Source organism: Tetranychus urticae, chromosome 1 (assembly GCF_039701765.1).
Source record: "Tetranychus urticae isolate SD_2017Ah chromosome 1, NJAU_TeUrti_SD_1.0, whole genome shotgun sequence".
Classification (NCBI taxonomy): domain Eukaryota; kingdom Metazoa; phylum Arthropoda; class Arachnida; order Trombidiformes; family Tetranychidae; genus Tetranychus; species Tetranychus urticae.
This window is the reverse complement of record NC_142958.1, coordinates 14,551,765-14,567,131: the sequence shown is the minus strand read 5'-3', so window position 1 is coordinate 14,567,131 and position 15,367 is coordinate 14,551,765. Positions and strand designations below refer to the sequence as shown.

General features: G+C 31.0%; 3 protein-coding genes and 1 long non-coding RNA gene across 5 annotated transcripts in view; 2 read left to right on the top strand and 2 right to left on the bottom strand.

The window, feature by feature from the left end:
- Positions 1–154: 154 nt before the first annotated feature.
- LOC107367712 (10 kDa heat shock protein, mitochondrial) lies at positions 155–913 on the bottom strand. The gene is made up of 2 exons (XM_015935462.3): positions 833–913; positions 155–749 (listed from the first exon to the last, which is right to left on the bottom strand). The coding sequence occupies exons 1-2, from the start codon at positions 833–835 to the stop codon at positions 447–449; spliced, it is 306 nt and encodes a 101-aa protein (XP_015790948.1). The 5' UTR covers positions 836–913; the 3' UTR covers positions 155–446.
- Positions 914–987: 74 nt separating this feature from the next.
- Positions 988–2,413, top strand: LOC149094634 (uncharacterized). Its single transcript, XM_089265965.1, has one exon. The coding sequence runs from the start codon at positions 1,265–1,267 to the stop codon at positions 2,234–2,236; it is 972 nt and encodes a 323-aa protein (XP_089122091.1). The 5' UTR covers positions 988–1,264; the 3' UTR covers positions 2,237–2,413.
- Positions 2,313–15,367, bottom strand: part of LOC107367711 (protein turtle homolog B) — a 75,756-nt gene continuing 62,701 nt past the window's right edge. The window contains exons 7-13 of one of the 2 annotated variants that reach the window (XM_015935460.3): positions 14,265–14,570; positions 12,876–13,004; positions 9,614–9,644; positions 9,441–9,523; positions 8,188–8,267; positions 6,667–7,197; positions 2,313–3,263 (exon numbers count right to left, since the gene is read on the bottom strand). In XM_015935460.3, coding sequence (XP_015790946.2) covers positions 3,216–3,263; positions 6,667–7,197; positions 8,188–8,267; positions 9,441–9,523; positions 9,614–9,644; positions 12,876–13,004; positions 14,265–14,570 — 1,208 coding nt within the window. In that variant the 3' untranslated portion in view covers positions 2,313–3,215. Of the gene's footprint in view, positions 3,264–3,343; positions 3,486–6,666; positions 7,198–8,187; positions 8,268–9,440; positions 9,524–9,613; positions 9,645–12,875; positions 13,005–14,264; positions 14,571–15,367 lie in introns of those variants that run through there. The other variant, XR_003083330.2, reaches the window with a different exon arrangement.
- Positions 4,438–6,419, top strand: LOC107367713 (uncharacterized). The gene is made up of 3 exons (XR_001569956.3): positions 4,438–5,047; positions 5,233–5,368; positions 5,438–6,419. It is a non-coding gene; the product is annotated as an uncharacterized LOC107367713 (long non-coding RNA).

Below are 15,367 nucleotides of genomic sequence, written 5' to 3'. Positions count from 1 at the left end.
ACGAAAGTTGTTTTCTATACCTAGACTTTAAATTAAGATTGACAATTAAATAATTGGTTAAATTGTAAAATCAAATTAAGAGTGACTGTTGGACCGTCAATCAAGTCATTAGAAATGAAAAAATTTACAAAGTAAAAATTAAAACCAACACAGGTCTAGGAAAATGTAATTTTATTTGAAAATGGCAATTTGTTTACATAATTGTTTAACTTAATTGGTTGAAATGAATAGACACTAACCATATAGACTATCGTATTGAATTTCAACGCAATTACCTACTTAAATCGTACAAAAAAGAAAAATAAACTATTAATTCTTTACGAGAAGAAGAGCAATCTTTTTCTACCAAAGAATTGAAATGACTACAATCTCACCGGTCAACAGAAAAAACTAGCTCTAATAGATGAATTGATGTAAATGCAAGTTTAATCTAGATTGAGGGTAGCTTATTCCGACCATTTGCCGAGAATTTCATTCTCACGGAAAAGGTAGTATTCCTTTGAATTGAATTCAATTTTGTGTCCACCATATTCTGGAAGCAATACTTTGTCACCTTCTTTCACAGCCGGGGCTACAGTTTTACCATCATCGGTTCTTCCACCAGGACCAACAGCTACAACAGTACCAGAGTTGACTTTGCCTGCAGCAGCTTCAGGAATCATGATTCCACCTTTGGTTTTAACCTCAGGAACAAATCGTTCAATCAACACGCGGTCAAACAGAGGAAGTAATCTTTTGCCTAATTGAGCCTGGAAAAAAACAAAAACAAATGAACATAAATTCAAATACGCAAGGTAAGACAGTCAAATAATAACAAAATGTCCAAACTTACCATGATAATTTGTGATTAATTAGTAAATAAGATCAAAGAGTCACAAACAAGCAAATGTTAAACCAAATAACTGTTAACCTCACCGGTGTGTGAACCATGCTTTTCTCAATCTTGGTTACCAAGCAATACCAGAAAAGCAGTGTCATCTAGCGGTGTAATTGGAAACATTCAAATTTCGTTTTTGTTGATTATTTGAGGGAATATAAATCAATTGATTAGGATTATTTAAAAACAATTTTCCTCTAATTAAATCAGGATTTTGAAAATTACTGAATGTTAAAGTTCATGTTTAGTGTTTTTATCAGCTTCCCAACTAGACATGTGGACATGATGATATTATGTTTTTTTCATTTCGTCAAGTAAACCTTAATTTCATCGAGTATTTAAAACAATCTTCATTCTGTACGTTAATCACGGAATTCATCAACACTTATGAAGACCCTTTTTAGACGCACTGGAAATATAAAGGGTATACTGAAAAGACCGAAGAAAAACGCGTCCAATACATCTATAATATCACCTCCAAATGTGCCTCTATCTGTTATACCTGAAAGTTGGATATGGCGTCTGGAACTTGGTGTTATTTTCGCCTCGGCAGCTTTAATTTTATTCAGTGGTGTTATGCGTTCAAGGATGATTCATCTAGAGAAAATATGTGCAGACTTCATCTCAGCCAAGAATATAAACTCAATTTTAGCCAAATATGAACAATCGGCTCTCAATTTAGCCCCAATGATTGATGGACAGCTCAAGAGAATGGCAGATGATATAGGAAAAGGGCAAAATTTATCTTCTTTCTATGATGATTTCCTCCAAAATATTACCGAAAGCTTTGTCCAACTCAATTTAACCCTTGATAAAATCGCCTATCAGAGACTCTTCATCAACTCTTCATCTTCACAGAATAAACGTGATTGTGAAGATCTTCAAAGTTATGTTACAAACCATGAAAGAGATATTGACAATCTTACGTTGAGAATCACATCACTTTCAAGTAATTACGCATCAATAATAGCTCAAATGAATACCTTGTTGAATCAAGTTAAAAGCTATGCTGTGCCTGCAGAATTTGTCTATGTCCAATTAGCGGGTTACCCTCAACCTGATACATTATGGCCGTCGGTTAAATGGCAACAGACGACTTATCAAGCCAATCCTTATATTCAAATTCATGATAATCCTAATGTAGTTTTTGGAGCCGTTACTCTCGCGTATCCAAATAAAAATGATATCTCAGAAACCATCGAGATTGACACTTCCATGGTACCCCCCGGATTTGCACCTAATAGTGCCTACCTACTTAAACCTGTAGCAGGCAGGCCATACGATTTAATACTTGATCTTGATCAATTTCCATCTTTTCAACCAAAGGCTCGTAAGGTGCGATTATGGAAACGAATTTAAAATTGGCAACTCTTAGACTTTAATCAATCTAGACTTTTCAATTGTTATAAGATAAATGATTTTCAATTGTTGCTGGTTTGACGGAAAATTTGTTTTTATTTTAAAGTAAAATATTTTACAATAATTGATATGAAAATATAAAATTGTTTTTGTTTGTACAAAATTTTTGAGCTTTTTACAGATGATATTTCAATGTGATTCATTTTACTTCAATCGAGATTATTGTAATGAAAAAGAGTTACAAATGGACTGGAAACAGATGATAAGCAAATGAATTTGCTGAGGATAGAAATTAAAATTGCGAAGTTGTAAGCTCAGCGAGATTAACATTTGTTTTTTTGATAAAATGGGAAAGCACAGAGACATTAAAAAAACCTTATAAGCCTGGTTAATTTTTTTGATAAATTTGTTTTAAAATACTTTCACTGGTAAAGATTGGAAATCAGGTTAAATTGTACAAAAACAGTTGTTGATCCAAATCGGCAGTCAATTTCAGGTTGAAATGTAAGCCTGGAGTAGATCATATTTGGAAATGAAAATCAGGTTTGATATGATTGTTGAGTTGTAATCGATGTTCGTACAGATTTGAAATTGTTTTGCGTTGTGATCCTGGTTTTAACCATTCCTTATGATTAATACTAATGATGCCAAACAATGGGAAATGACGACAAAAGAAATACTTTTGATTAAAGGCCACACGATGAATAAATATCCATGGTTCAGGATAAGAGAACAAAAAGAGGAAAGAAAAGCATCTTTAGATTAAATTTTGATGAACTTGATTCTGGTGAAACATAATCTAGACTTCATCCATCCAATTGGTCATTGTAGTTGAAGGCATTTTCAGGGTTTCCAATTATAAGTCAACTCTTTATCCAACGATTGCTTTGATTTTTGCTTGTTGACTACTTTTTTGAGCCATCTGATCATCAGGAAACGTTATAGATGATAATTTTACTTGATTAACGTATCTTTGACATTAGACTGGAGTTGCAATCCGTAAATCGCTGGATGAAACCTTTCGAATCTAATAGAGAAAAATAAAAATAAAAAAAACATTAACAATCAGTCATATAGAGGGAAAGGAAAATTATTATTGTTATTTACATCTTTAACCGTTTTTCATTAAATAATCATGGACTTAATTGAGCTATTTGTTATATCAAAATAGCAGGGGAAAGTGGCTTCATTGAATAATGATATGAATGAAGACACAAAATCTAAAGTCTAAATGGTATTGATTTATGGACAAATTCATTCTTTGTTCATCTAAATGTTGATATTTATCTTTCAAGTCCAATGTCAGAGGTTCAATAAAAAGAGTTAATGTTATCCAAAATGTCTGCCGTTGTTTTTGTTGTTACTCTAGATGATGATGATGATGATAATAATAAATCACCGTAAATTAAGATCAATTACATTGCAAGTGTGTCAGTCTATTTTACCTTCCAAATAGATCTTAGTTGAGTTTGAATTAAAGTTGACTATCACGTTGATCATGGTAAATGTGTCTCAATTGATACATTAATTTAATCAGAATAACTTCCCCTTATCAATACGACAAAACTTGGATCCGTTTTCTTCTTTCCTTTTTCCTCTTTTCTCATTGCACTTTCCCTTTTTACCTTCACAGTAATCAGAATGGTTAAAATGTAATTAACTTGAACACAAATATCAATAGCTGGATGACTTGAATGAACAAGATAAAGAAACAATATAGATGAAGACGATCGAGTCGATTAAAGTGATGATAATAACGGTGAACTTGTTGAAGGAATTATTTCTCCCTTTTTCTTCAGATAATCACAAACCAACCAAATACATGGTGATAATATCTATGATAATATTATAGTTTCTCGTCCTTATTTCAGTTCACGATTTTGAAATAAAAGACATCAACATAAACATTTCAAATAGTCTCTTGTTAATCCAAAGGCAATGAAAATAGATAAAGATGGACACCATTAGAAATCAATTTTTTAATCTATGAAGCGAATTTAGATCAATAATAAAACGATCAGCCACATATTGATTCACAAATATTAAAATCGACAATTTAGAAGCAATAAAAGCAAGATTGTAACAATAGAAAATCCAAAAGCACAATAAAAGCATTTTGTTTGGCTCCAAATGTTCACAGAAGATATCAGATAAAGGATCAGATCATTGCAGATATTAATATCAATATTACTTGGAGTTAGCTTTTAATTTATCAAATTTTAAATTTCATTCTCAACCTCAGAACGGTAACTGATGATGGGATACATGATTTAATGAGTTATGGAATTACTTTTTAAATTCAAATCAATATTTTAACCAATTGTTTATCAATTAGAAATAATAAAGAGAGATGGCGCTTTAAGCAAACCGTTTAACCGGGAACCGGTAAATATTAATAAAGCGTCTGAAATTTAGATTATGAATTAATGTTTGTGTTTTTTCCACTTGTATTCAATTGTTCAGGTTAATTAGCTAAGAATTTGTTATGGTCATTCTATGGTAGGCTTAGATATATTAATTTGGTCAAAGTCAGATTCGATTCTTGTAAATAAGGTGAAACAAACCGTTAAGCTGAACCTTGAATTGCTTTAATCTTGTGCTTTTTATTTTCGTTAAACTGAAAGTTAATTTGTCAACTCAAGATGTTTTAATTAAGATTGTGTCCTTCACCTTAAAACGTCAAATAATTGAAACAGTGTTTAGTAAATATTGGCTCAACTATATTGATTACCCTTTGTTCCAACTGGATCCCCTCTTTGGCCATTATACAAAAAGCTAATCCATACCCATAAATGAACAGTTGAAGTGAAGGTATTTACACGTTCATCAATTATTTTTTATCAAAGGTTATATCGCATAGTTATTTAACAACATTTGCTTGTTTGGATTTCAGTTCATTTAGACTTAAATCTTTTCAATCTCTTACAATAACAGTAACAACACGCTAAAAGATCCAATCCTTTTAATCCTTCACATTTTGTTCTTTTCTTTTTCAGATAGTGTGTTTACTTTGATGTTGGCAAAAGAAAACAAAATAAAACAAGGAGCCCAATTTAGTTTGAATCTCGTTGGAACCATGTTCAGGATTATCATCATCATTGAAAAAAAGAGGAGTAAAACAAAAAGTACAAGGTAAAAGAGGAGAAAAGCTAAACTGAAGAGAGAATTCAAAAATACATTAAGTAACTCTTTCATCTCCAGGTTCAGGTTCACCAGTGTTTAATTGACTTGGATTAATGTTATTGTCCCAGCGAATCCAGATTATCTTTCTCTTGCTGTGAAAATCTACATGAGAAACAATCAACTTCAAGTTGTCACCTCCAATTAACCAGGCCAACAACCTTTGAAATTGATACAAAATTCCAACTCTTTTATGCCCCCAAAAAAGGTAGACAGCCAAGAAAATGGAAAGACAAGGCAACCCAAAGGAGATGCGGAGAAAGGCCCAACAAACAAAGCATTCTTGACTTCAAACAACTGATCTATTTTAATTATAACTTACCTTTCCTTTAATCAGTTAGTCAAATTTGTTTTTCCAATTATACTTTCATTACAAGTGAAATGTACAACAATGGAAAGCAGGAAAAAAGCATTTCTAGGCTCAATTTTAATCATCAACAACCAACATCCAGCTATCCAAAGCTTCAAATCCTTGGTGAACCCAATCCAGGCAGAGTGGTTAAAAACAATCGTCTAAATCAACTTGTCTGACTCTCTTAATCAACTCAACAACGAAGGTGACAATTAGCAAATGATAGTGAACCATTTAACAAAAAAAGTCAAATACTCAACTATACCGTGATGACAAAATTTAATTGAGACAAATTATATTTTGTTTCTCCAGACAAACTCATTTCAAAAACTGGAGAAAGGGATAAAATTGAATGAAACTAAAATCTAAACTCAAACAGTAATCATTTATTTAATGTTAGAGAAAATTAGTGAATACAATAGAAATCATTTTCTACTTATTTACTTGCAGAATGATAATGATGATGATCATCAGTTGCTCTATTGAGACTCTTAATGACTAAATTAAATGATGATTTTCCCTTTGACTGACGCAAACTAATGGGTTAACTAAACTAAACCATTAGAAAATGATTTAAACAAATTAAACCATTCCTTTGATTCTAAATAAATTTACTTTGATTTCAATTTGAAAACAATTGAAAGAAGAAGATTGAAATGATGCAAATTCAATTCTTGAATCATTTACATTTCCCAACCCAAAAAAAATGAACCCAAAAAATTGTAAAAATTGAAATTTCCCAAAAGCAAAAGATTGTAAACATTTCAATAACATTGAAATGTGAACCCAAAAACTGGTTCAAATGATAAACATTATTGAAAAAAAGTGACTAAATATGAAATGTAAATGGCAATAATAATGATGAATGAAGTGATTTTTGCATTATAATGAAACTTACAATTATATCATGAGATCTGTAACCAGGTTTTAGACTTTCAATGAGTGGAGTTTCAATTGAAACTTCAGTCTCAGAACAACCATCAGCCATTGAATGGTCTCTAACCATTGTTGTACTTGTTCGCATTCCAATCATCATTTCCCCTGTTTCCGAATCCATTGTTGAACTTGTATTAACATTATTATTGTTGACATTATTTAGATTATTTTGATTATTATGGTTATTATTATTGTTATTATTGCTGCTGCTGTTATTGTTGTTATTGACTGTTGATCGATTGTCCATCTTAACATTGACATCGTACTCGTAAGTTAAATGTTTACCCGTTGAATCAAATGGATGGGAATGTGATTGGGTTGCAGTTGAATATTCAATTGAAGCATATTCGGTGGCTTCAAACTTGTTTAACCGGCGACGTGAAATTGTACCCGAATGAGAGTCGCATGAAAATAATGATAATTCAGCATAAGTAACATCACTTGAATTATTAACCATTCCAGTTGATGTAATCATTTTATCCAATGTTGCATCCTACAGGGAATAATAATGTTCACAATAACAATAATAATGAAGATAACAGTGATCGTAATAATAAAGTGGCAAAACAAGAAGAAGAAGAAGAAGAAGAAAAAGTAAAACAAAATCAAAGTAAATCAAGGATTATTTTGAAAGGAAGCAAAATGAGATCGGAAATGCTTCGAGTTGGATAAAGATTAACAATTTGGGATAATAAACTGTGAATAAGAGGACAAATTGGCATTTCATTATTAGATTCATTTGATCATGTTTGGTTCAATGAAAAAAAAGTCAAACCAATTTCCTGATAAAAGGTATTGTGATCTGGAAAGGGATTGAAATGATTGTCAAGGTAAGTCAAGGTTTCATGTTATTCACATGCAAGGTTAGTCAACTTTAAGGAACAAGAAAAGTCACTGTTCAAGGCAACTCAATAAATTGGGTGAGATTCAAGGTATAAAAGGCTGGCAGAATCTTCGCCATGCAAAATTGTTCGATCGTTTCAAGAGTTTGCTGAAAACGGGGAAAACTTCACTTTTTTCAATTCTTAATGTTTAATGAAAATTCCGGGAAAACTTCGGAAAAAGCTGATCGAAAATCAAAAACAGATCTTTTCTTTTTGCTTTTAAAGTCATTTTCAGAAGAATGAACAAAACCACTTCCCCTCAATTCGTAAAAACTCGAAAATCTTTTCGAAAAACTTGAAGCCAAAACTTTTTCAGCATTTTCCTTCCAATCGCACTTTTGAACTTTAGATAAATTCATTCTTTATTTTCCTTCTTTTCTTGAAATTTTTTGAGCATCGCTATCTTAATAGTAAACAAAAGCTTGGAGTAAATATTTATCTGAGATTCGTCGTTCAAGTTGACGAATGAATCTGAATTTTCTTAAGATCAAAATTTTCCTCTTTTCTATTTGGCTCAAGTCTGCAAGGTTGAATTTCTTGGAACTCGAATTCTCAGCAAACAGACGAAAAAAGTTCTGTTTTTGAGTGGAATGACAAACCTTGTAAGATATTTTGTTGGCGATTGGCTTCATGATATTGTAACCAGAATCCATCGTATCGTATGACTGTTTGTTGAATTCTGAATAAAGAAAAAAAAGGAGAAAAATCGCAACAATGAAGGTTAATGACATGAATACTCATTATCAAGATGACCATAACTCATTGAACCATTTCGTGCATTAGCATCATTTACATCAAGTTGATCATTTTCAAGTTAAACAATGTTTTACATTAAACTTATTTAACATTAAACTCCAAGTGCAAGTCCAATCAATAAGCAATAACAGTGGATAAGCTGGATAAACTAATTGAGCCAATTTCACTTTTCATCCAAGCCTTAACCAATAATCATTTTTCAGATGAAAAACTGTCTCTGATTGAAACAGGAAGAAAAGGGATGAAGAAGAAAAATGAAACTGAACAAATGGTTAACCTGAATAATAAGGTTAACACTTTATCCTCGCCATTTAACTTTTAATGATAAGGCAAATGATCGCAACTGTAAATTTACATTCTAATTGTTATTTACAGTTTAAGTTTACTTTTCTCCAAATTTAATGATCTCCTGTTTATCTCATTATCATCTTCATCCCAGTAAAGCACATTCATATATATTAAATTATAAAATCACTCACCAGGGAGGTAATTCAATGAATATGATAACATGTCTTCCTGGGAGTGAGCAATTCTCTAACCGAATAAAGCAAAATATTCATTTTGGACGCAACTTTTTTCTTCTCTTTTTTTCTCCATTTTTTGCCTTTAATTAAGTTTTCTTAACCAATCTTCATTATCATCATTTCCATCATCATTTTCATCATTTCTTTATTCCAACTTGTTCAAGCAAAGTTGTATTTTTTTCCTTCTTTACAAGAGAAGAAGAAAAAAAGGGAAATTTTTGTTCCTTCTTTTTCCTTCCCTGGTTTTTTTTCCAATTTCCCAATTCTTTTCAATTTTTTCTTCTTCTCCAAATCTTTCAACTATTCACTTGAGCTTATTTCCAAGTAATGAAAATTTACCTTCAAGTTTATTTCATTTATTCAGTTTACTTCATTTTCCCATTCCAATACACAACAACCTTAAGATTCCTTAACAAGCTTATTCATTTTGTCGTCGCTTTTAAAAGATGTTGATTCAGAGAAAGGAAAACGTTTCCTTCAATGAATTTCAAATCAAAGTCAACATTGTTTAACCCGTTGAACGAAATCAGGTGAACAAGCGAATCTTCATTTCTCTTGAGCTTTATTCTTACCTTGATATTGACCCATTGGATTCTCAATTTTATCTGAATCAGTAAACGATTTTCTCGGTTTATTATTATCATCCAGCATGCAGCTAATCATGAAAAAAGAGAAAATTAAAAATTAAATTTTCTATTTTACTCAATAATTTTGGAAATTCAAATGTTAGAAGTTAATCACTTACCTTGTTGAGCAAACAGATTTACCTGAATCATCTGATTTATTGAATAAAAGAGATAAAGAGAATTATTTTTCAGCGAAATTCATTAATCAAGATTCGTTGCAATATTTCTAGATCAATGTTGAACCTTTTTCCTTTTACATTTTTGTTCACCAGAAAAAAGGGAAACAATTTTCCATGTATCGAGTTAATTACCTGTAAATTGAGTAATGTTGGTAAAGTTAATGGTCAATTATCTTGTCATTTCTGGTAACAAATCATTCGACATGAGTTTCGATTAAAAGGCAAACCTGAAAATTATTGTTTTACACTTTACTTGATTGGCTTTTACTCTCGATTCTGTTGGCTAAATAAGCAGCAAATCCTTTGAATACCAATTTCATTTCAACTGGATAAACATGAAACAATTTAGGGTTTACCTTGAATCACTTTTTCTGCCTCTCAATCTTTTGTGTAAAGTTCAGAGATTCAAACGAAAGAAAAGAAAAATATCTCATGGAAAGCAAAAGAAACCAGACATGATAATGGTGAGCGAAAAGTCAAAATGAAATTGAGATGGAAAAAGTTGAACAAAATTTAAGCTGAAAAAAAGGTTTAAATTCAATGTTTATAATGGATTGCTGTTGGCTTTCATTTTCAGTCAATTTTGTCCACAAAATGAACAGCAAATGCTTGTAAATGTGATCAACAACAAGAAGATGAACAGAGAAAGATTTTTTCTCCAGACAGAAGATGAAAAGCTGATAACAAGGAGAAACGTATTAAGATGAAAATGAAGATGAAGACCTCTTTAAAGATTGAATGCTATTGTAACTCTTGAGAGTGAAATGCTTGAAAAGTAGGACAAAATAGGCGAGTTGAAAAAAGCCAAATTTATTGAGGTTAACATTATTTTTTCAACTCTTTTCCTTTCATCCAGGCAAGTGAAGAGAAAAATTTAGCAAAATTTTTCTCTCAATTGAAATATGAAAATAAATGAAATGAGAAAAAGAAATTGTTCAAAGAAAAAGATTGAAACTCGAAATAAGCCAATAAACAGACATTTTACGACAATAAAAAGTAATGATAACTGATAAATTTTCACTCCCAGTCAACATTATCATTGAAGCTATTAGTGAAGATATCCAAATTGAAATGAGCAAATCTGTTTATCAATATTTTTCAACCATTAAGCGTCTTACAGATTCTTTTCGTCTTTTCAAGAAAACGAAATTCATTCCTTTTCAATTTCACCGATTATCATGAAAAGTTTATCGATTTTCAGTAAAGCCTTTTCAAACGGCAATTTGTTGCATTAATTTAAGTTGAACCTTTTGATTGAAAAATTATTGAAATCAAGTTATTAAAGGTAAAAGGAAAAACTATGAATATTTAATGGTGATTAAGGAATGAGCATTCTGATAATGATGGTCATTTGAATAGTAAAAAACTCCCTTTTACATAATTCCAACCTTTTCTTGGCTTTAAATGTGAAAATTAACGAGCTTAATCAATTAATGGATAACAATAATATTCAATATCTTAATGTTCAACTCATGATACTTAATCATGAAAGATGTTTCGAGTTCTTCTGCCTTTTCATTTTTGGTTTAATTGATTTTCTTGGCATTTTGATAGTCACTGAGTTTACTTTGGATTCCTTGATTGTTGTCATTAGGAAAATGATTCAGAATCGAATGCAATTTTTTAATGACTTTTCATTTTTTCCTTTGCTTCTTTTGCCATTTCGAGAATTGAATTTGGACAAATGTTGGGACTCGTTGTATTGTAGTGTTCAATGAATAGAGATTTGAAAGAATAAAAGTTAAGGGAATTTTGTTTGACCAACCAAGTTAATTACTTGGTTTTAAGAACATTTTCGTTTCTTTTTCTCTCAACTGGACAATGGACCGGCAAATTGTTGGATTATTATTTACCATCATTATCATTGCTATCATTATCATCTGTGTTTGTCTGTTACTCTCTGTGTGTGTCTGACAGACTTTAATCTGAAACTCTTTTAATGATTCACTTGCAATGGAAACTGTGTAAAACTTGAAGCAAGGAATCGAGTAAAAGAAGGAACTATCAGTGAAAATGTCGAGAATAACCTCGGAAATATTTGTTGATTGATAACTAAATCATTGGCATTTAATAATTGAATTGCAATCGTACTTGACCAGCACGTTATCCAAGCATAAAAAGCATTTTCATTGCAATTAGTAAATGCATAATTTTAGGAGTTTTTTGCAAGTTAAAGAGGCAAAGAGTTTGAAATTACAAGCTATTAGAACCAATTAAACAGTGCAATCAAAAAGCTGAAAACTCTAAACTCGAAGCCAGAAATGCAGATGCGATTTAAGCATAAAGCATGTACAATGATATTCAGATTAGTTGCAATGATACACTTGACTGGTGTAACTGAGATCTGTTTAGAATCAGAGTCAAAAGGAAAGTGAAAAAAGTTAAACTTATGTAAATCGCTCTGCACAAGAATTCAAAGAAAACAATGAATCTTTTGAGATCGAGAAAAATTCAAGCTTTACTGATCATAAGTTTTGAATAAAGAAGTGCAATGCAAAAAGACTGAAGCTAACGAGTTATAACATGCAGAGACTATGACATTGGAGCAAAAAAGAGGAAAGTGCACTTGGAAATGCTAAGAAACTTCATAAAAGGCCTTTAGTTGGAATCTCGACCTTTTCTTTCTATTTTTAGGAAATCTAGTCACTTTGAACATTAAAAGCACTAAATCTACGTCCATATAATCTCCAACGTACTAATTAGTATAATAATAAAAGCTATTTTCGATGATTTTCTTCATTGGAACAATGCATAATTTAATTGCAATTCATTGAACAATTTATCGTCAACTATTAGAGTAAAATTTATCGAATAATCGATGATAACTTGTTAATGGTCAATCATGATGATGATGAACATAATAAGGCTAATGATTGTTTAAATATTGTTCAAATACATTTCTCATTAATTCACAGAACAATTAATTCGACGATTAGTTTCCTTCTGTTAATCTAGAAGCAAAAAGATCGATGAAAATGCTTAGCAAAGCCCATTCAAGTCAATATTGAGATCGAATTGCAATTCTTGGTAAAACTTTCAATATCAAAAACTAAAGCTGCTTTTGCAGAAGGAAAAATGTTCAACATCGATAGACGAAATAAAACAAAACAAAGACATTAATCAAACGCTCTTTTCAGCGGAAAATGTCTCAATGTTTCTGTTGCAAAGCGAAAAAAAATATTGCTTTGACTGTCCAACTTACCTTTACCAATAAAACTGTGATCAGAACGAATTTTAATACAAATCATTATTCCAAACATGATGAGTAAACTTGTAATAATGATTCCAATAAGAATACCAATGATTGGTTGAAAGGATGATTCGCTTGTTTCTGTTGATCATTTCATGGTAAATATGATGAATTATTTGGATGTGTTTAGTGAAGGATATAAAGAAAAGGTAAGAAATGAAATAAAAAACAAAATATTAGTTGAGGTTAATGAGAGTAAAGAGAAAGTTATATTTCGTCCAAACCGAGATACTTTGTATTCTAGTTGAGCAATTTCATGGTAATGTTTACAACTTAATGAATAAAAAGAAGCTCAAGATTATCAGATAACAATGTAACACAAAGAAACCAGAATCTTGATTCAGTTTTGATTCCAAAACATGAAATTCCAGATTAACCTTTCATTTGGAAATGAAAAGTTGAAAGTTGATTAAAACGCTCATCAAATGCAAAGTTGAACCTCAAGATTCAATGTTAATTGAATTTCATGAGAACAAGAGATTTTCCATGAAAAGTGCAAGAGAACTTGAAATTTCAATGTTGCAATTTGAATAATTGCAAAATGGAAAATTGAATTTATCTATTAACCTTTTTCATCTAATCAGTTGTTCATATGAAAATGAATAAATTATCGTCACTTAACAGGCAAAGAAAAAAGAAGAATTTTTCAGAAGATTTTCCACCAAAGTGACAATCTGAGTTTCAGTGTTTCTCCATTAACATTCATGATGATATCGAAGCTAAATCACATATAATAATCATTCCACTCGAGACTTTTACCTCATTTTTTTCGTCACTCGTTTTCCATTCTCACTTGCCTAATAAAGGATGAAAATTCAGCAACAACAAGAAAAAAAATTTCAGTTTATTTTTCCTTTTCTCTTTCATCTTCAACTTTTGTATTCTTGCATATCTAACAAGGCAAGGAAAGGGTTGAAAAATCATTAACATTTACTGGGAATTGAACATTTACTTCACAGAATAAACTGAATTTCCTTTTTTTTCGATCTTTTTTTTCTTCTCTTTTTTGTCATCAGTTTTGACATTTTTTACTAGATAAAGTATCAAAAGTATCATTACAGTTGAATGTTCACATTTGAAGAACTTTTTTTTCTTCTTTGCTTTATTTCGTTTCTTTCCTCATGTTTGCTCAGCTTTACATTAAATGATAATCAATTTGAATCAATTTACGTTTCTTCAAGGAAAAGGTAAAGGAAATCTTAAAACGTTCAATCCATTTATTGGTTCGAGCAAGAAAATGAGCTGAAAATGTCGATTATATTGTAATGTTCAACATAAAATGTTTTCAATTAAAAGGTTTTCTTTTCGTTTTTGGACGAAAGTTGCTTTGGATTAATTTACCTTGTTTTTTGGCTTCTTTTTGAGGTAAGGTCAGAGTATAAGTTGTTAGAGAGACAGACGGACTTCGACCTTTCTTGTTGTTGGCATAAATGTTCAAAGTGAATCGAGTTGAACTAGGCAAGTTGTTGACGTGAAAAGAAGGCACTTGACTTGCTGTACTCCAATGAAGCTTTTGTATATCAGAATTGTACACTTCCAGAAAAAATATTTGCGTTAAACCTCCGCTATCACCTGGTAAACAAGAGACACTTAAAGACTCCAGCGTTTGGTTACGTATTGTACAGTTGGAAACAGCATCAGGAGGACCTGTGAAAGGACAAAAAAAGGAAACTCAATCAGATTCTAAAAGACAAAATTTCGATAATCATTAGTCAAAAACCAAGTTTAATCAGATCAACTTCATCATTTGCATCATTACAAGCTCCAGAATCTTGATAGTTACATTGATCTCTTCACTAATCGCTATTTTCTGAAAGATGATTTAACAGCAAACAACTCGAAATTTTCATTCGTATTCAAAAGAAAATCAAAAATTTCGAGCAAAATTTGAACACAAATCCAGTTTGAAACTTTTCTCTCGAAGTCTTTTCTTTCAAATTAACATCTTCTATGAAAATGCAACTCAATTTGATGAGCAAAAAGAGCAATTTAATTTTCTTAGAACCACAAATTGAATATTCAATGTCAGTTCTTTGGTTTCGTTCAAAGTATTTTGTGCAATTTTTATATTTGACAGAAAATGTTGATCGAAATCAATTCGTAAAGTTGGTTTAATTTGAAGGGAAAACATTTGAAAGCAATTTTCATTTGCAATCAATTGAAATGGTGATGAGCTGTAGAGTGAAATTTCATTTTGCACTTGAAAAAGAAGCGGAAAGTCTCTGATTTGCTGGCAATTGGCGATATTGTTAAAAGCATTATAATTCCCTGTTGAAAGGAACGGAATTCAGGGAATGATAAAAGGTATTTGACATTGGATTGGATCAAGATGAATGGAGCACAGATTCATGGTTACACAGAAACGAAAGGGAGAAAAAAGTAGTAAACTTTTGTTTCGCCCATTTGTTTTGTTAGGATGATAATCATCATTTTCAGGTTCATCT

Bases quoted from the DNA above. Each gene is read 5' to 3' on its own strand.
- LOC149094634 (XM_089265965.1), top strand. From the start codon at position 1,265: ATGAAGACCCTTTTTAGACGCACTGGAAATATAAAGGGTATACTGAAA.